This window comes from Nyctibius grandis, chromosome 6 (genome assembly GCF_013368605.1).
Source record: "Nyctibius grandis isolate bNycGra1 chromosome 6, bNycGra1.pri, whole genome shotgun sequence".
Classification (NCBI taxonomy): Eukaryota; Metazoa; Chordata; class Aves; order Nyctibiiformes; family Nyctibiidae; genus Nyctibius; species Nyctibius grandis.
The window spans coordinates 28329892-28350294 of record NC_090663.1 but is presented as its reverse complement, the minus strand read 5'-3'; the positions used below and the strand labels follow the sequence as shown (position 1 = coordinate 28350294).

Sequence of the window (20403 nt, the reverse complement as noted above, 5' to 3'; positions counted from 1 at the left end):
ATTAAAAAAATGATTCTTTATGTATGCCATGCTTGTACAGGGGCTTCCATGCCATCTGAACCTCTGGCTAGGGGACAGAGGTTGCTTCATCTTGCGTGAAGATCTTGATAAGAAGATCCCTCATAAGAAGAGGGAAGCTGGCCATGGTATCAGGGTCATTTACCTCAGGCATCCTTTTTGCAAAAAGTCTAGAACCTTGTTGTATAAAGCATTATTACCTTGTCAGTAAAAACTTAGACGGTTAAGTTGCTTTACTACTACGTTATAGAGCTCTTCAGGAAGAACAGGGTCTGTGGGGGTACAACCTTTTAAGATTTGAACCTGTTTCATGGAGATGCTTGAGAAGTTTCTTGATCTGTCAGCAGTTCTAAGTAAAGACAGGCAACTGGATTGTAATATAGATCTTTGGAAACTTTTTCCTTGTTCCTGTTTATTTAAAAGAAATAAGTAACTGACAGGATTACTCAAGCTACAACAGTACATCATGATGAAATTCTCCAATGTTACTATCTAGCAAGAAATCTGTGATACAGAATCACAGAATCAACCAGGTTGGAAGAGACCTCTGGGATCATCGAGTCCAACCGTTGCCCTGACACCACCCTGTCGACTAGACCATGGCACTAAGTGCCATGTCCAGTCTTTTCTTAAAGACATCCAGAGATGGCGACTCCACCACCTCCCTGAGCAGCCCATTCCAATGTCTAATAACCCTTTCTGAAAAGAAATTCTTCCTAATGTCCAACCTGAACCTCCCCGGCGAAGCTTGAGGCTGTGTCCTCTTGTCCTATCGCTAGTTGCCCGGGAGAAGAGGCCAACTCCCACTTCACTACAACCTCCCTTCAGGTAGTTGTAGACTGCAATAAGGTCACCTCTGAGCCTCCTCTTCTCCAGGCTAAACAACCCCAGCTCCCTCAGCCGTTCCTCGTAGATCAGACCCTCCAGACCCTTCCCCAGCTTGGTCGCCCTCCTCTGGACTCATTCCAACACCTCAACATCTTTCTTGAAGTGCGGGGCTCAGAACTGGACACAGTACTCAAGGTGCAGCCTCACCAGTGCCAAGTAGAGAGGGACGATCACTTCCCTAGACCGGCTGGCTACACTATTCCTAATAGAGGCCAGGATGCCATTGGCCTTCTTGGCCACCTGGGCACACTGCTGGCTCATGTTTAGCCGGCTGTCGATCAGCACCCCCACGTCTCTTTCCACCGGGCCGCTTTCTAACCACTCTTCCCCCAGCCTGTAGAGCTGCATACGTAAAGGCTAACATACAGTGAAGGATTTTAGTGTTCTTTATATGAAAAATGATGTAATATAAAGCCAATTTGAGTATTTTTGTATCTGAAATTTACTAAAGATTTCAAGTTCATACAGTGGAGGAGACTTGCAATGTCCCCAGAGCAGCGGGAAGAGCTGAGTTAATGACTTTATATAGTTTAAATTACTCTTTGGGATTCCCATAACATCCTGCCTTGTGTGTCTTTCATACAGCATAGCAAGACTTATAAAAGGCAAAGACTGGTTTGATTTTGTACCTTTTATCATGCTACACATACATTGTTAACACCAAGCAAATACATACTGATAGTTAAAAAAAAAATGTGTGAATACATAAAGTGTCCAGTGATCCCAAACAGCCTTTTTCAGATAAAATATTTAAATTAACAGAAAAAGAGAAAATATTTTGTGGTGGGCAGGTGCATGAGGGGAATGACTCTTCCAAGCACAAAATGGTGAATCTGCAGAAGTCTGTGTAACACCACTCTGAGTCACGCAGGTCTGTAAAGTTATTTCGTGGTCACTGGGTCAAAGATCAACATAAACTAGAAGTAAATATCTTTAATTTCCAGCACATGGATAAGTGTTTTCAATTATTGACATGCAGTTCATTCACCTGAACACCAGCAGAGTCATCTTCAGTTTCTTGAACTGCGTGCAGCAGTGCTCAACCAGCCCTTTCGACCCCAGCAGCAGCCAAGCGGGTAGTGACCTCCTGCTGCTGCTGGACCAGCTTGCAGTCCTCTCACAGCACAGGCTGGTAACCACGTCCTTTCCTCAGGAACCCAGGTGACAGATGCCAGATCTCCTGGGACACTAGGTTGACATCAGTACTACAGAATTGGTTGAAATGGGAGTACAATTAAGCTGGGGAATAGGGCTCCAGAAGACAGAAAGGGTTTTGCAAGAGCAAACAACAGGAGATAGGGCACGTAAAGAAGAGGAGGAATATCAGGATAGGAGAAAGATGGGACAAACTTTGAGGGGCTAGCGATTGACAGCAGACATGGAGGCAGAGATATCATTTGGCCCTTTATTTAGTGCCCCAAAGACACTACATGCTGTTTCCATGGTTTGGAAGGCCTCCATTGCCATGTGCACTTGGTACACATGGGAGAACTTGGCAGCAATGCATCCCCCACACTGGTCAGTCCCTGTATCCCCTGACAGAGACTAGAGCTATTAGGAGTGAGCCTAGAGCAGACATTCCTGTTTGGTTTAATGGTAAATGAGAACAATCAGGGGATTCACTTAAAAAACCCAGTATGGCTCTGATTTAACATGCTAATGCAGGCACTCCTTTTAGCTACCCAATACTCTGTTTTCCTAAAGGGAGACATTACACTTTTTAAAGAATTTGCTCTCCCCCTGGGGAACAGAGAGTCACTTGCCTATCTGTCATGGTTTTACCCCAGCCAGCAACTAAGTCCCACCCAGCCGCTCGCTCACTCCCCTCCCCGGTGGGATAGGGGAGAGAATTGGAAGGGTAAAAGTGAGAAAACTCACGGGTTGAGATAAAGATGGCTTATTAGGTAAAGCAAAAACCGCACACGCAAGCAAAGGAGAGCAAAAGCCGCTCAAAACAAGGAGTTAATTCCCTGCTTCCCATCGGCAGGCAGGTGTTCATCCATCCCCAGGAAAGCAGGGCTCCATCACGTGTAACAGCTACTTGGGAAGACAAAACACCATCACTCCAAACGTCGTCCCCCCCACCCCTTCCCTTCTTCCCCCAGCTTTATATGCTGACCATGACACCATATGGTATGGAATATCCCTTTGGTCAGCTGGGGTCAGCTGTCCTGGCTGTGTCCCCTCCCAACTTCTTGTGCACCCCCAGCCTCAGCAGTGCCAGCAGTAACTGGCCCAACAGCAGTGCCCCAGTGTCAGCACTGCTCAGCAGTAACTAAAACATCTCTGCATTATCAACACTGTTTCCAGCACAAATCCAAAACACAGCCCCATAATAGCTACTATGGAGAAAATTAACTCTATTCCAGCCAAAACCAGCTCACTATCTCAACAAAAATCAATGGGAGTTATACTTGGACATAAGCAGCTACAATTGAATTAGGGAAAAGGGAAAGATTCATACAACATATATCCAGAAATATGCACTTTGTGGTTATGCAGGAAAAAGATGAAAATGTTACTGTTCCTGGATCAAGAATCCCACACCCACACATCTAGGAAATGCTTAAATTGTAACACAGCAACATTCTAAGCAAAAAGGAATCAGGATTCTGCCAATATAATTACTATACTTTATCACTACAAGGATTTGACAAAGTTTTAAGATCTTTATTATGGGATGCTCTCACAGATCATAGGGTCTTCTAGCTTCCCAAAATCACAACAAACATTTGGGCCTATAAGTAGTTACTTCTTTACAGAAACCTTAACCAGAAATCTGATTTTCTTTTGATCTCCTTTCTAATGCATAAGGCAGATAGATATTTGCGAAGCCAAAGTACAATAAATCATGAGGAGACATTATTCTCCTGAGAAATTTAAAGGGAAAAAAGGGTCTCCTGTATCCAATAGACACATGAGGAGCGCATTAAATTACTAAAATGTTTTGCTTCATAGTTGCAAACCAGCCACTAGAGGTCAGTGGTTTGGAATAAAATTAGCACATGGAAGAAGAATTTCATTTAATTTCAAATGACCACATCATATGGTCAAATAAAATTTCCCCTCTTTGAGTAAGGAAAAAGAACTCTTAAGGTTAGCAGCACTTATATTCATCCTAAAGCTGAAAGCTCGTTTAAAATTCTTAAAAACAATAGTAAGTACATGATACATAATATATTGAAACAACTACTCTTATTCTCTACAGTAATAAGCAGGCATGCCTAGGAACACAGGACCAGAGGAAGCTTCCTGCATCCTCAGGTCTAGCCTCTTGCTACTCCTCCTGTCCTGCCAGCTCTTACATGAACAAATCAAGGACCAGCTTAAAAGCAGCTTGATTCTTTTGCTTCTAAGAGAAAAAAAAAAAAAGTAATTACAAGAATGTGAAATAAGTTTGACTAGTACTTCTGAAGTGTATACAAGCAGGATATTAGAAGCACCTATGCAGTGTAAGAGTCTTTTTTTAAAAACTATTTCCCTTACAAATGTATAATACTCTGCAAAGAGAGGAGACTGGCAGAGGTCAGGAAGAGGCTTTTTAATCATAAAGAGCAAAGTGTATTAACATACCCAAAAGGCAAAAACCCCTCAAAATATTATGCATTTATTCATTTATCTGCTGCTGTAAATATACATACACACCATCTGTCCACTGCACATCTACATTGATGCAACCAAATGTCTTCCTTATCTCTGCCCCAGAGTGGTTAAAAAATTTGAGATAATTAAAAATGTGAATAGAACCGCTGGATGCTCAAACACATGCTGAAGTAATGCCTGATACTATAACTGTAGTTTCTAAGATCGCAATATTTTTCTGTAGTATACAGTTATACAACTGATAAAATTGCCAGTGGACAGATGAGAATTCAGAAAGTCAACTTCAGATTTCCATCTGCCATTACAAAAAAATACTTGCTAGCAATGGCTTTGATTTAAATTTAGCACTGAAAGGATTCACAATGATTTTTGCTGTGCTTTAGTCAGAACGTAACGGAAGTTGCTATAGCAGAAAGTATGCTGAGATGGATTGTAATAGGCAAATGTCTGTCATCTCAAAACACTGTTTAGTCAGTTTTTCTAGATTAAAAAAATTAAATCCAAAAATGTTAAAATGCTAAGTTACAAATATCATGTTCTATAGGTGTCTTTGCACACAGCAGCAAACATACATCAGGACAAAACCCCATGCAGTTGCACATATGATATCTTCCCCTAGATTGCCAATAGGAAAAGGTAGCAAAGCAACATGGAAAGAGGAAAGCTTAAAAAAAGAAAAAAAAAAAGCCAAGCAGCCCAGTAGCAATATAGACCACAGTTAAGTGTTTATTTCTCTACTTTTCTACTACAGGAGCTTCAAACATGATGGACAAGAACAGATAATCCCACTGCAGTTGTTTTCCATTTTAAGTAAACCAAGATCAGCCTGTCAGCTCTTGTACAATGTGGCAACATCTGAACATGCTATTCCAATAGTATTTTAATAGAGGCTAAATTAGAAATAATTTACAGCTAGAAAACTTAAGTACTATCCAGAGGATACTGATGGCATAGAACCATGAATGGTGTATTGGGATTTGTGAAAGCAACAGAGCACCCAATAGGATTTTCATGCCTCTCTATCACAGAGCTGAACTCTTCTGTGTTCTTGTCATTTTTCTCCCCATTCTTCTTTTTTCCCCTTCTATTACATTTCTATCTTTGTGAAAACTATAGTTGACATTGCTTTAAGCCTTGCAGATAATCTAGCCCTGCACCTTTATCATTTCTGATTTTCAGCTTAATTTTCCTGTGAAATATCTCAACCAACTGATGCACCATCTTCATCCAACGTACTCTTCCTCTTCACACTGGCAAAGGTGCATGAGTGAACACTCATAGGAACACACACAGCAAATGAAAATACCACAATCTGCACTTGTTCTCAAGGAAACCAGTTTCCTCACCCCAGGCAGGAGAGTCTGGACTGCTCCAACACTTCATTTGCCTCACAAGCAAGGCATTACGGTCAGGCACACGGAAACCATGATAAAGGGAGATGAACGAAAATTAACCATTGCTTCCTTTTAAGATCAGGGTCTTTCATGGCTCCTCAGAATACAATCTACACTACTGCTTCTACAAAACTGCAGCTGTATGGTGGTAGCCAGCTGTGGTAGAATAAAGCCCATCTGGTTGGCACTGGGGTTGAATCCAAGTCAGCTATTTTACATGCCATCACAAATGAGCTAAGCCTAGCCCACAAGAAGAGGATAACATAGGGTCACATTATTAGCAACACTGGTTTATGATTTTGCTCACTAGTTGCTAAACAAATTATTACACTGATAAAAATTCCAAGTAATCAAGCACTAGCTACACCTTGTTTTCAGTTCAGCAGTGGCACTTAGTAGGATATAATCATACTCACAAAGTGACCTATTTTAGGATTAAAGGGACAGAACTCCCGCCAAAGCACAGGTGCACACTTAACTTTCTCTATTAACACTTGCACCAAGAACATGGCAGTAAACTGATCATATAGGTAAATTTTTTCACAGGACTTGGTGTTACCTATGCCAGGTGTTAAGCAGAATAGCTCCAATGACTTAAAGACAGTAATCAGCGTTTTTTGGTTTTGATATGCAGCTTAATCTTCCTTTTTCTCTAGAAAAAGGAAGAAAAGCTGTAATAGTTCACTGCATTCTGCACTATTCTAAACACACAAAAACCCAACAGACCACAACACCCAACACATGCCTAGAACACTTAACATGGAAAGCTGTTGGTCAGTAACTCAAACTCAGAGATCTGAACTTAAACAAGTGCTGGTTTGCAGCACAACATTGGTAGTATTTTAAATCCAAAAAAAAACCCTATACAATTTGATTTCAAGAACATCAACAAAACCATAGCTGTATCAATACAGAAAACAATTTAATTTGTTTTGAAATAAATATTTGACATACAAAGCACATACAGTGAAAAAGGGTCACAATAAATTACAAATGGAGATTCTTGCTCGTTCACTGAGAAAAGCCCTTGATATTTCCAATTTCATACCATCCAATTTATCATTCTTGCTGATTTAAGCACAGCACTAAACAAATATGGATCCCACTGCTTTCCTTCACAGCTACTGGCATGGATAATTTACTGCAGTGATACAATTTGAAAATCAGTAGGGACCAGTAAATCGCTGCATAAAAGAAAGAGCGAATGAGGTGCTTTTTCCTTAGTGTCAGCAGCCTCTGATTATGATGTTTATTAGATTTTCTTGAAAGGGCTTCACATTTTCTCAAAAATGCAGGAGAACTATATTTCCCCTCTGAGCCCTTACATTAGCATTTTGTGCCTCAGTCCTTGAATACAAGTAAGAGATGAATTTCTCAGTTCATTTTAGAAGTTTGTACCATCTGGATGGCACAAAACTAAGCAATGAAACTCCCTTACCTGCACAATACCTGCTATTATCACCGAGCTAGCTTCTGCAGAAAAGTTAATAAATAATGCTGACATTTTATGAAAAAGATATTTTTGAATCCACATTTAAAATTAAATTCCATTACATTATCCATCATTGAAATAAATGATTGCTTAAGGTTCTGTCCTTAAAAGGCCACTTAAAACAGCAAGGCCTGAGTCTTCCTTGGATTTTAAGAAAACTATAGCACAATAAAAGGTGCAGGACAAAGATACACTAACCAATTTCAGCATATATAGTTTAACCACAAATACTTGCACTGCAGCAATTAAAAATTATAGACAAAACAGATCAGTATCTAAATCTAGCGTTAAGTGACTGCAATCTCATTCCGTTGCGTTATTTTTCCGCACTGGGAAGGTAACGATACCAGAGGCCATACCTAGCTCTTGCACATGGGAATCGATTTTTGACACCGCTTTAAAAGAACATGCTATTCTAGCTCAATGGTCTTTGCTACCCCTAATCTTAGCACTGTAAGGTACAGTACTTTTTGAAACTGTTTAAGCAGCAGTTAGTATCATTTTGGAAACAGGACCACGAGGTCATATGTGGTGTAGAAACAAATCACAGTTCCCCCGGACACTCGTCCAACTCAGAAAAAATTTCCTGCTCTGCCAGAGCTCTTACATCGCCTCAGGCGAGTCGTCTTTCCTTCCATGCCTCAGTTCCTATCTGTAAAACAGGTAAGAACTGCAATTCCTTAATTAACCAGGGATCTGTACAGCACATGTTGCAATACAGGTGCCTAGTGATGAAAAGGTCCAACACAGACTGTACAAAATAACCAGCTACGTTATTTGTTTGGACAGTACTATCACATACATAGTTAGCAGCTCAAAAACTGTTGGAACAAATAGTGGCTCATGATTATAATATATTTTTTAAAAAATCCTTAAAATGTGGAGCTTAAAATATTAACAGATATTTCTTCCCTTGAACATTCATCGAAGAATAGAGCAAAACATAAAACTGACAGCAAAAAAATTACAATAGAAGTATAAAATTGAAAGGCAATAAAGGAAAGGATGGATGCATTAGTGAATTACTTTGTGTGTAACAAATCCCAACTGCCATTAGCTGCTCCAACAGACCCAGCAGGTCCTGATGCTTTATTTATCTACAGGTGAGAACAGACAAGTCTTACGCTGGAGTGTCACTTCTACAGCAAGCTTGTGCACAGCAAGGGGTAGGTCTACCCACAGAATTTATGCAACGGCACTTTAACTTACAAAAGCTAAGACAATAACAACAATGACCAGTGTGATTTGTACCAGTGGAAACAATTACCACATTAGGTAGGTAAACTTTCAGTAGGACAAAAACTCCTCTGCTTCACACTTGGGGTTGGCAAACATTTTATGGTCAGTTGTAAAATTTGTCTACTACTACAGACTTCTGTTACAGCCTCCGCATCACAGCTAGCTGTTAACAGCACAGCAGCATTAATGTACAGTTCTTTTAATCAGAAAAATCTCAAGCTATCAGGACACAAACAGCATTTCATGTATTTAATTTAATCATTATGATAGAAACAGTCAAAAACCATGGTAAGGAAGCAGGCACAAGGACAGAATGTTTTTGTCAGCACTGAGGAAACTCAAGTGTTATCACTTAGGCAGCCTAAAGGTAGCTGCCTAAAGTAAAAATCAAAGTTGATGCACAGTGCAGGTCAGTTGCCCAATTTATTCTGCTTGGAAGTTATTCTTACCCCATTGTTCCATGTTTTCATGGCACAGAGAGGTACGTTTTAACCATGTCACAAATAAAATCCAGGCCTCATTTGTCAAGCAACCCCTTGCAAAGCCAAAAATATACTACTAGCCAAATGAAATCAAATCCCATCTATGAAAGATCTTCCTCCTCTTGATCCATTAAGACTTAATAGAAAAAGTTAAGAAATTCTGTATCCACATATAAGCTCTACTTCATGGCACTGTCTTCCAACTTTCTATTTACTGAAATCTTATTCACTTATTTCTTTTAATCTTCCTCGTCCATTCATAGAGTTGGATCTCAAGACTTAGCATCCTTCAGTTACAGTTGCAATACACCAGATCCAATTTATACTCCTCTCTAATTTAGTAACAGCATAAAATTAAAGGAACAGTAGACTGCACCCATAACAGCAGTCTTAGACCACAAAAATTTGCTCAGAAATAACATGTTATCTTGCTTACACTACTTACAGAAGTATTTATTTGCCTTCCACTCCCAGTATGGGGACCAACTTAGATGACCAAATTAATTTTTAAATCACAGTGGTGCAAAGAACTGAACAGAGTGTGATATCACCACTCAAAAAATACACCTTTTAACATAAGAGAAGGTCTAGAACAATGCTGAAGAATTGAAATGGCAAGAAGTAGGTCTAGATTTCTGCTCTGGTTAGATACCATTGTTGCAGTGCTTATTCTTGGGTTAAATTTTGAAGGAAAGGGTTATAAATTTTTGCACTTTAGAAGGCAAAAATTCCCTATAAAATAATTTAGAAATGTACAAGACATCACATCCCAATTCAGAAACAGCAGTGGAAATACAAGAACATGCACTCGTACACACAGGACAGCATTCTGCTCAACTTCCAGGTTCAAGGATCAGTATGTTCTGTTAGAAAAATAAGCTTGAAGAGCCTAGCAAATTACATTTAACACACCTTTTATTGCAGTAGAAATTTTAGTTTTTATAAAATCCTCAAATTACAGGATATACATATAGTGAATCTCATTGCAAGTCTTTAGCAGCTGTAGAGCATTACTGCATGCAGTTGCTTTTGCAGTGTGCAAGTGTTCTATAAATAGCTAATCACGTTCAGAGAGCAAGACAAGTAGTCAAAGAATATCATATTAAATTACGAATTGGTTCATCAGTACCAAGAGGTTGAGCAAAAAAATGGAATAAGTGTATAAATACATGGCTCTGATCTAACAAACTAATACAACTGGAAAGTCTGAATGACGTCCACATCACAAACAAGGTAACTCAATAGTTACAGGAAAGTACTTTGCTTCAAAGTGTCTCACACAAGATTTCTCTGACCAAGGAAGAACAGTTAAGTATAGTGCTACAGAAGTTTACGAAAGGCCAATGAAACCCATTTAATTTTATGCAATTAGAATATTAACATTAACTACAGAAGATTAGGCAAATACTTTGCCTTGAATTTACGGAAATAAGTTGTGTTCAGACAGATAATATTCTTTTTCCATGACCTACCTTTCAGCTGCTGGGTGAATGCATAATCAGCACTCAATTTAATATTTACTTCCGTAGTCATGACACTGGCTTCAGATCAGTGATCAGATGGATTTATGCCAGAAAATCCTACACCCATTTGTTTCAGAAGCTGCCTGAACAGGTGCAATCCTTTATGCAAATTTCCCATCACAATGAGAGTCTCAAACTGGAAGAACAATTTATATAGAGCTAGCTACAGACTAATTTTCTAAAAAGCTGACATGCTTGAATTACTGCAGTCTCACATTTGTGTAGACACAAGAACAAACCTGCAATGATTCTGCAACAGTTACTTCATTTACATTGATTAGTTCACTTAAGAGATGGTTAAAAGTTTAAGCATTGCATCTTTGTCTGAAAAGCCTACAGGTCAGCAATTTGGCTTGGTAAAACATCTTGTTATGATAAGATAACTGCACAGAGTTTTCCATGGTCAGAGTCTTGAGATTTCTTCCAACAATCTAATGTAAGACTATGTCACAAAGTAAGAACTTGGAAGAGTTCTTTTTAAGTAACTAATAAAAATATCCTCTCCTTCAGAAATGGTGTTAACTCTGTCAGTCTGATAGATTTTAATCCCTTTAGTTAAATTCAAAGTGGGCCATATTTTTACATTGAGTACAGTAATTTAGACAACATAGTTCTACAGATACATTTAGTAAGCAGAAGAATACTGTCCAAAGTGTACTGCACAGGTATGGGTACCAACTCCTATCCACTGGAGACATCCTACAGTAGCTATGGTTCAACTACCATAAACCTACTGAGCACAGACTTAAAGTCTTAATCAACCTCAAACAATCCTTGATTCCTGAAAAAACAATTCTGTATGACTGGGCATGTTTTGGATAAGATGCAGCAACTGTTTTCACCAATTAGCAATACAGCATAGTAATTTTAAGTTTCCATGACTTGCTTTTGATATGCTAAATTTCATATTATCTCCAAGAAAAGCATATACACATTTTTATACAGCCTGGAGTGAGATCAGTGTAAAACCAGGAATTTATAATCATCAGCAGAAGTGCCAGCTGCTCATAATGTTCACAAAACACAAGTGCCTGAAATTTGGCTATGCAACAGTTGGTGCCAATCTGCTTATGAAGGAAATGCTGCTGAGGCATAGTCTTCTTACAAAAACAGGGCATGAGGGCTTCATTATTAAGTGTTCAACAACAATCCTCAGCTCGGTGAAGAGAGTCCTGAAAAATCAGATTTAAAGAGAGCATTAAAATCCTACAAAATTTATCAGAAGTAAGTAGTATCTAAATCTATCTTTTTCATTCACTTTTCTCAACACACAACCCCCCCCCCAGTTAGCAAATTCTTTAGATCTACTCAGTGTTGCAGTATCTTGCAAGAGCTTCACAATTCTTGCCCTAAAATTGTAATTAACTTTAATTCAGCCACTTCCAGCTGAGGACAGCAGAAAAATTCCACCTTCAAGCAAAAAAAAAAAAACACCAAAAAAACCTCCACACAAAACACAAACCAAAACCACAACTATTAAAAAAAAAAGTAATGCTTTATCAGAAGCAGCATAAGGTGCTGGGAGACAATTGTGTATTCGTGCTGCTTCTTGCCAGAATGCAAGAACTCTGCACTCTAGAAGCAAGTATTAAAAGACAGACATGACAAAACCTACAACACCAGTTTACCTTAAAACTATATAAATGCCAGCAAAACATCTTGGATAAACTAGTTCTATTGAAAGTGAGTTCTAGTATTGCAGAACTTACTTTTTTAGATACCAAAAAAGTAAAGTACCTTCATGGACTTTTTTTGGTTAAAAAATACACATACTAAGATGGAACAACTGATTCCTTTCAAAATAGTAGGGAATAGGAGGTGATTAAGTTTATGATTCTCAGACCTGTCTTTGCATACCATGGCAGCCAAAGCCACTTCCTTGGTACTTTAACAAGCCATTTTCTAATCAGGTAGCGATCAGACTGGAGAGTACGTTCACAAAATCTTACACTATACAATGCTTGTCATAAGAAAAGTTCTGAGAAAACACCGACCCAAGCAAATCCTCATAGAAATATTTATGGTATCAAAGTTTAAAGCAATGAAAGTTGGTCAAGCCAATGCTAAACAAAAATCAATAAAGCTCTATTTCAATTATAGTTAACCTGACTTACAAATTTAACTAAAGGAGGTCATGAACATGTTTAAGATCATCCACAGATTTTTTTCAGTCAACATGACACAAGTTCATAAGTGCCCGTTCATGTATAGACTTAGCCTCAGATAGGCGTGGAGTCTAAAAATAAGGATATCTTTCTGCTAAGTGGTTGCAGAACCATTAAAAGACTTTCTTCTCCCAAAGCGCAGTTTTAATTATACAAGCATGTTCTGAAGGCTCCCATTCAAGGATGGTGGTACATTTCAAAGAAGTTCAATGTAACCTTGAATCAGGTGGGTTTTTTTTTTTTAGCATCCAGGTATAGCCTACATTCTATAATTACCATTTGCACATTTAATATTATGAATTATACATCCATTTCAGAATGAAAAATTTCTGAACGCCTAAACACTATGCAGTTAAATGTTATCTTCCAATATCAATTTACCACTTACCGACAGTATGGATTTCGCCTAGAGGAGTAGCGTAATGTAAGAAATCTATAGTAAATGAACGGCTGGAGCAGACTCCCCTGCCCACTGAAAGAGAATAGAGAAGTAAAGCTTAATACTGACCACCCTCCCCCCAAAAAAAAAAAAAAAAATCAGGACTTTTCTTAAAGTAGGAAACTACTTAGGCATAAAAAAGCTAGACTGGGGTCACATTTGTGCAGATAATCTAGATCTGACAAGAAAAAATACATAACCATACATTTATGAAAGCAGAAACTTACATTACAGAATAAAACTGCTCAATGAAGCAGTTAAAGAAATACAATACTGGTATCGCTCTTCTCTCTATTGATTTTGTTTTTATTAAGTGGTCTATATGCCTCATTTCTGGTGGTGGGCAAAGAGTAACAGAAGTGACGGTAGATGCCTGTTCAGTATTAAGAAAAAGCTTGCTGGTCAAGCACAGAACTTGACACTTCTAATATCTGGACCATACTTCTAGTATCTTCTGCAAAACTTCTCAGAACACACTGGCGACTATTATAGATGTATTGAGATATTGAAACCAAGCTGATATCTGACTATTTCAGTTACACTGAAATTAGGTTTTGATACTTTACAAAGTATCAAATATTTAAAAACATATTTAATTAAACATTAAAAAGCTCTGTTTGAAGTTGAACATTACAGTTCCAGTAACTAGAGCTCCTTCAAGTATGAGCAATATCTGTACTCAGAATTAAAAATATAAAGTGAAAAGGGAAGCAAGCTACAGGAGGGGGAAAAGAGGAAATCTTGCACTTGCACTGTATTTACAAGCAATTCAATATGCTAAAGCAGTTTAAAGAACAAATTCTCACAATAGCTGCATTTAACCATTATACAATTTTAAAATTTGGTATATGACCTTTTATAAGCTCCAGTATCTACTAGATGACTTATCAAGCAGCAACGCTTCACATACTAAGTTCTCCATAGAGAGGAAAAAAAAGTTCTCCCAAAGAGAAGTTTAAAGCACTTGAAAGTTTCAGGTACTGGATACAGAGTTTATCTGTCAGTTAGTAAGTGGCCTTAAATGAAATCGAATCCTTCAGGGCTGAAGCACTGAAGGGTTCATCTGACATATCAAAAGACAAATTATGCAGTCTATCAGCTTCCAAAAAGATAAAGCTTCCCTTCTGCTGCCTGTGAGACCACTCAGGACACATGCTCTCACTGTGCTCTGACTTCTATAGAGCAAAGGGTGTTATTCCCCCTCCAAATATTAAAAGAAAATGACCCAAACTTCAGTGACCAGCAGGTCATAATGCCTATATGACTTCAGTAGGATTCCAATATCCATAGGCTCAAGATTCCTAAAATTAATTCAACAGGCTGCACAACAGGCAAAACCAAGTGGAATTAAAGGAAAAAAAAAAAAAGACAAGGGTCATTGGTCAGAAGTAACACAGGAGAGGACATAACCTACTCCTGCTTGCACACTTTCAGCACAATGAAATTTCATGCCACTTAAATTTCTGGAATCTAATAGTCAAAAATAAGAGTTCACTTTCAATGAAGCCGAAGATCTCAATATTCTATTACACTGACCAAAATTAAACTTACTGAACAATGTAGAAGAACGCAAGTTACACGCCTGAAAAACTTTTATTTGACCCAACAATGTCACCCACGCTATGAAAGGTAAGGGTTTTTTGGTGCCCAGTTGTATCAGAGTGAATGCTTTTTGACTTCACGATGCACCAACTTGAAAAGTCTAGGAATCAAATAAATTTAACTCTAAGTTCAAGCCTTGGTCAGCCAGAAACATACAAATGGAAATATGTGACCCACAGAGAACTCACTTGCAAAAAGTAACCTTGTGTAGAAAGTTTCTAATTCTGAAAATATTTACGGTAATTCTTACCTGAAGAGCATAAAAACTGTAGCTGGCATCAGGAAAATTTCATTGCAAGCAATGAATTTTAGAATATTCTGTTGATTAGCATTCAGTTTCTCTAAAAGGTTTCTCAGAAAGGGCAGACTATTCAAACTTCGTGCCTTTAAAGAAGAAAAACAAGATTGCCAGAAAACATACAAGTTACTCCTATCCTCTCTAGCACACAGAAATCAAAATACTAACAAAATTTACAACTCATTTCAGCATTTTAGGACAAGATCTTTTAAAGATATTGAGATTAGTATCCTAAAGAAAACTACCAGAAGCTTGGAACTCCATAATTACATAGAACTCAATTAAAAACATGAGGTGTTGCAATTCCCTCACCCACTCATTTTAGGTTCAACTGCATAGAAATGGCCACGAGCTTTATTCTGCCCAATAGGAGGAAGTATCTATGGTAGCAAGACAGCCCAGTTAGGAACACCAAAGGCTGGAGTTACATTAAGCTGCACAAGGCAGTTCATTGAGCAGCAGGTCCAACTGGCAAGTATTTTGCTCCCTAGCCTCACCCTGCGGTTTGCTATTTTACTACTGAAATAGAGCATTAAATTTCACAGGCTATGGTTTAGCTTGAAAAGACACATCTTAAGTTTCAACTTAACTGTTATACAGCATTTGCTTCCTTCGAAGAACAGCATTTGAAGAAAAATAATAAGTGTCAACTCCAACATATCGAGTCATAACAGAAAGGAGAAAAAAAACCCAACCCAGAAAAAGACTTCTCAAATTCTCTGTGCTGAGATTCTATACTACAATTTCACTCTAACTCCTCTAGCGTAGCTAAAGGAAACCACAGCTGCAACTCAGACCTGTTTATAAAACTCAAGAATACCAACAGTATTAATCGTGTCATACATCATATCATACTTACATCAAGAACCTTCTTTGTATATGTGGCAGCATGAAGCAAAGAGAACAGCAGAACTGGAAAAATACTCACTGAAGCAAGTGATAAGGAAAATTACAGGCTGCACAAGTGCTTCATTCCTTCGTGATGTTATGCTAACACACAAGTCACAGCTCTTTGCAAAAGGTTGGCTAGAATGGCCTATATTGGCCATGTATATGTTTAACATCTATATTTACAGCTCTTCCCTTTGCTTCTTACACATCTTTGCTATGCATTTTATTAACTCCAAAATGGGTGTGTATGGAGGTATGCAGAAGTACAACATACACCATTACACACCAGTGCATTTCTACTGAAATGCGTTCTTTCTCCATGAAAGATGCACGAGGTTACTACTTAAAATTTATCAAATACATGTAGTCATAATATTTTTTTATTAAGAGATGCTACAAAATGCATTTCTTTACCAAAGAACATGCAGTTGCCAGCCATTCACGTTTTAGAGAGCAAGAATGTAGACATTCCTCTGCCAGAGACATTTTAAGAGTAGATCATTAAGCGTACAGACAGTGGCACAAAGAAAAGTCACCTTTGATAAGCCACAGGAGTAAGTCTTTTCTGCAGACTTTATCTGTTTAACAACTCATCTGAAAAAGCTACTACTGAATAAATTGTTTCTCTACATTACATATGTCCTACTTCCAGTGAGGAGTCATATATAAACCCTGTACTGGTAATAAATGAAAGTCACCGTCTCCTCTTAAAGTATCACTTGAGGCTGGTCATAAAATCCACTGAACTTAAGTCTCGAGAAAAGAAAATGTAAGTAGCCAGAGACTGCAGTGCACTCATATTAGAGGTGATTAACCAGAATATGGATCAATCAACATAAGCCTCTCCTATTTTACATAGGGCATGTTCTAGGAATAGCAAACATATTTTACTTTAAACTAGTTTTTCAAATCATGGCACAGGTGATTAAAAGACTCAAGCTTTTAAGATATTTAAAAACATTACCAGGATGACACAAGTAAAGGATACTTGTAACAGGGTAGGAATTCACAAAGATAAGAGAGTACAACAGGTAGTGACAGCTGTCCTCCAGCAAAGCCTGGGCCAGAAACGCCCTGCTGAGCTGAAAGTGCGGTAGCCTTTGGTGCAGTCGGAGGGCACTAGTAAGAGCATTTGCCAGCAAGGCACGCTGATAAAAGCTTGCTGCTTCATGCAACCTGCAAATCATCAGAGGAGATGTTACCATACGAACCAAGCCCCTGCTCAGAAGTCTTCCACCCTTGAGAATTACATCACAATTGCACAATACCCGAAGTATTTCTATTATTGTACATAAGCACTATTACCAAAATACAACTCAAAAACTGGTAACACTGACTTACTGCAGATGCCAAAGGTAAAACAACTCAATATATGACTCCATAACTACCCATAAAAACATACATTTGCCACTACTTTACAGTTGCTCAACACATTTTTCCAAACACATCTAGAAGCGTTTTAAACCAATCTAAAATCTGTAAGCTATTCTGACAAAAAGTTGAACAATAGAAATCTACCCTTACGTGAAAAACAACTCTATGAAAAGGGATTGTAGCTACTTTTAACTTTTTAATGCTATTTTACAATATTACAATACATACCCTAGAAGAGGCAGGACAAATAAAGCTGAGCAGTAAACTGTGAACAAGCGGGAAATCCACATTGCTGTATCCAACTTGTTAGCCATCAGAAATTGCTACATTAGAAGAAAAGAAAAAACCCAACCCCCACAGAAGTTGGTACCTTAGTATTTCCATACACTTAACATTCTTCCCTTCTATATTAAGTTGCAAGTCTCTCTCTAACCTTGAATAAATCAAATTATAGCTTGAAGCAAATAGCATCTTTTTGTTCTGTGTGATACTTGACTCATGTGATGTTACTAACTAGATCAAAAAGAGCTAAGCTTCCTCAGAATCAAAAGGCTCCTTTTTTGTACATTACAACCAAATACAGTGGCAAGACCTTCTGTGGAGGTAGTTCTTCTATACAAACCAACCTCACAAAACAGCCAGCTTCAAAAATGTATCATGCAAGGTCTTTACTGTCTGATTTTTACATCTATTGCTTCAAGGTTCCTTTTAGAATACATTGCACACACCTGGGGATAAATCTCCACAGTTCTTATAAAGGGGAAAGAAAGGAGGGCTCAGGTAAAGTTAGCCTAATTGCATCATAAGGAAAGTAGCATCGTTTTGGCCTAGATATTCTTGGCCTCAAAAAAGAAAAAAAAAAAAAACTTTTAATGCTAATCTAGCACCTCTCCTGTTGTTGAGCTCTCCTTAGCAACAGTCCTGCCTGATATAGTCCTGGTACCAGAAAGGCTCTAATGAAACACAGCATGCTTTTGACCATTAGGTGCCAAAGAGTCAAAACATCAGCTTCCTTTCACCTGAAAAAGCTCAAAATTTTTTTCCAAATTTGAGCCAGCTTTTGAAGATCGGTCTTTTCCTCTGTGTTTCTAGACCCTTTTTATGAAAGTGACCAGAAATTAACTTAACTAACCTGCAAGCGTCCTCGTATCATTATCTACTGTCTCGTTTGCACAATATAGCCACCGACACATAGTTGCTGCCACACAGAATTAGTTTTGATTAAGGCATTTTCAAGAACGACGTCGCAGCAACAGCACGCCCTCAATCAAAAAGCGAAACAGCCGCTTCCCCCTGCCCGCACCCGGGCGAGGAGCCGGCCATGCCGCCATTCCAGCGGGACCCTTTCCGCAGCACAAGGCACGCCCGCGCTGCTGGAGAAGCACCGCGGCCGGCCCAGGACCCCCACACCTCCCCCAAGAGTCGGGCCGGCGCCGCGGCCTGCTCCCTTCAGCCACGGCCCTGGGCTCCTTACCACGGCTCCACCGCCAGCTCCGCCTTGCATGGGCCCGTTCTGCGTGGAGTCCGCCATGGCCGCACCTGCGGGGAGAGAAGCGCCTCAGGTGGGGCCGCCTGCCCGAGCTCCTGCTCCCGGCCCGACGCCGCGGCCCGGCCGCCCGCGACCCACCGCAAGCGCCACAAACGGCAAACCGCCGCGCGCTTCCGGGTACGGCCTGACGTCACTTCCGGCAGGCCGCGGGGCCTGCCGGGCAATGTAGGCCCGGCGGCGTGACGCTGCCGACGGCGCCCGGTGACGTCACGGGGCGTTGTTGGGAGGTGGGGTGGGGTGGGGTGGGGTGGGGTGGGGTGGGGTGGGGTGCGGCGCGGCGGGGCGGTGTGTGGGCGTGGCCCCGGACCCTGCTGGTAGCGGCACCCACCCGAGTCCGGGGATGCGCCTGCCGGGGCGAGGCCGCTGGGGAGGAGGCTCGTCCCTTCCTCCGCTGCGGCGCCTCGGCGGTCCCTGAGGCCCTGTTGGCCACAGCAGGCCTGAGCTCTGCTTCTCGGCTCGCTCCATAGGGTCTGTATAGGGGTGCTTCTCTGGTGTGACATAACAGCAACAACATTAATGCTCGCTTCGGCGCTGCTCTGGGGAGTGTTTGCTCACTGAGGGCCAGGTGGGCTCTTCAGAGCTATTTAGCGAGGCACAGGCTTGGTGCTGTGTGTCAGCAATGTAAACGGGAATCGTAAGGTCACAGGTCCCAGACAGGGCCGCTCTCCAGTTCCCCCATGCTGTGGTGGCACTGTGATGTCACACAAAAATGATGCAAATTAAATATCATGGGGGCTCAGGCTGTGTTCATGTGTTCTAGTGTTGTTGGTTCCCTATAATGTAAAAAGGCAACAAAAAAGCCTTTTCAAAGCCCATGTGCTCAAGCATTCATCCTGTAAGCAGTAATGCAGCAGTTTTGAAATGTTTCTGAAATCTTTGGTCAATAATCATTAAACTTTAAAGCTAAGGAGCTTTAATGAAGTACAGGTATAACAGCAACGTTGACAGGAGGACCGAGCTGGATAGCACACAGCAGAAGGCACATGCTCACTCTGCAACATGTAGCATATACCATTTGCAAGGTCTTGGAAAGGGTTAATCCTCCTTTCATTAATCTGACCCTTGTCTTAATATTGATTTTTGTTTTAATGATCCGTGCCGGATAGCTATGCAAACATGTCTTTGTTCTCAGCTGGAAGTCTGTAAATCTAGTATAACTTGGCTGAAGTGGTATCAAAGTAAAAGAAAACAAAGCGTGGGCCTCAAGACTGACACCTTTGACTTTTAGCTCTTGTAGCCTCATGTGGTTTGTACGCCTGGGTTTCTCTCAAGGATGTGCAGCAGGTTCCCCCTTCTGGCAGCACGTGTTCCAGGACAGCAAGCCAGCTGCTCAAGCTTCTAATCATTCCCAGATGCTTTCCATTACTCTTGAGCAGCAAAAAAGACAAAATTTTGTGACCAAAAATGTTGGAATCAACATCCACAATCAGCCTCATTTCTGGCTTA

General features: G+C 39.9%; 1 protein-coding gene across 1 annotated transcript; it reads right to left on the bottom strand.

Annotated features, from left to right (window-relative positions):
• Window positions 1-3555: 3555 nt before the first annotated feature.
• Window positions 3556-19070, bottom strand: TMEM33 (transmembrane protein 33). Its single transcript, XM_068403304.1, has 7 exons — window positions 18883-19070; window positions 17637-17731; window positions 17023-17210; window positions 16003-16070; window positions 15096-15229; window positions 13193-13276; window positions 3556-11811 (listed from the first exon to the last, which is right to left on the bottom strand). Exons 1-7 carry the CDS (start codon window positions 18937-18939, stop codon window positions 11682-11684), a joined length of 756 nt encoding a protein of 251 aa, XP_068259405.1. The 5' UTR covers window positions 18940-19070; the 3' UTR covers window positions 3556-11681.
• Between the last annotated feature and the right edge of the window lie 1333 nt (window positions 19071-20403).

Coding starts and splice junctions, on each gene's coding strand:
- TMEM33 (XM_068403304.1), bottom strand. CDS start 18,939: ATGGCGGACTCCACGCAGAACGGGCCCATGCAAGGCGGAGCTGGCGGT. Junction 17,211..17,636: donor TTTGTCCTGCCTCTTCTAGG/GTATGTATTGTA, acceptor GATGATTTGCAG/GTTGCATGAAGCAGCAAGCT. Junction 13,277..15,095: donor ACAGTTTTTATGCTCTTCAG/GTAAGAATTACC, acceptor ATTCTCTTTCAG/TGGGCAGGGGAGTCTGCTCC.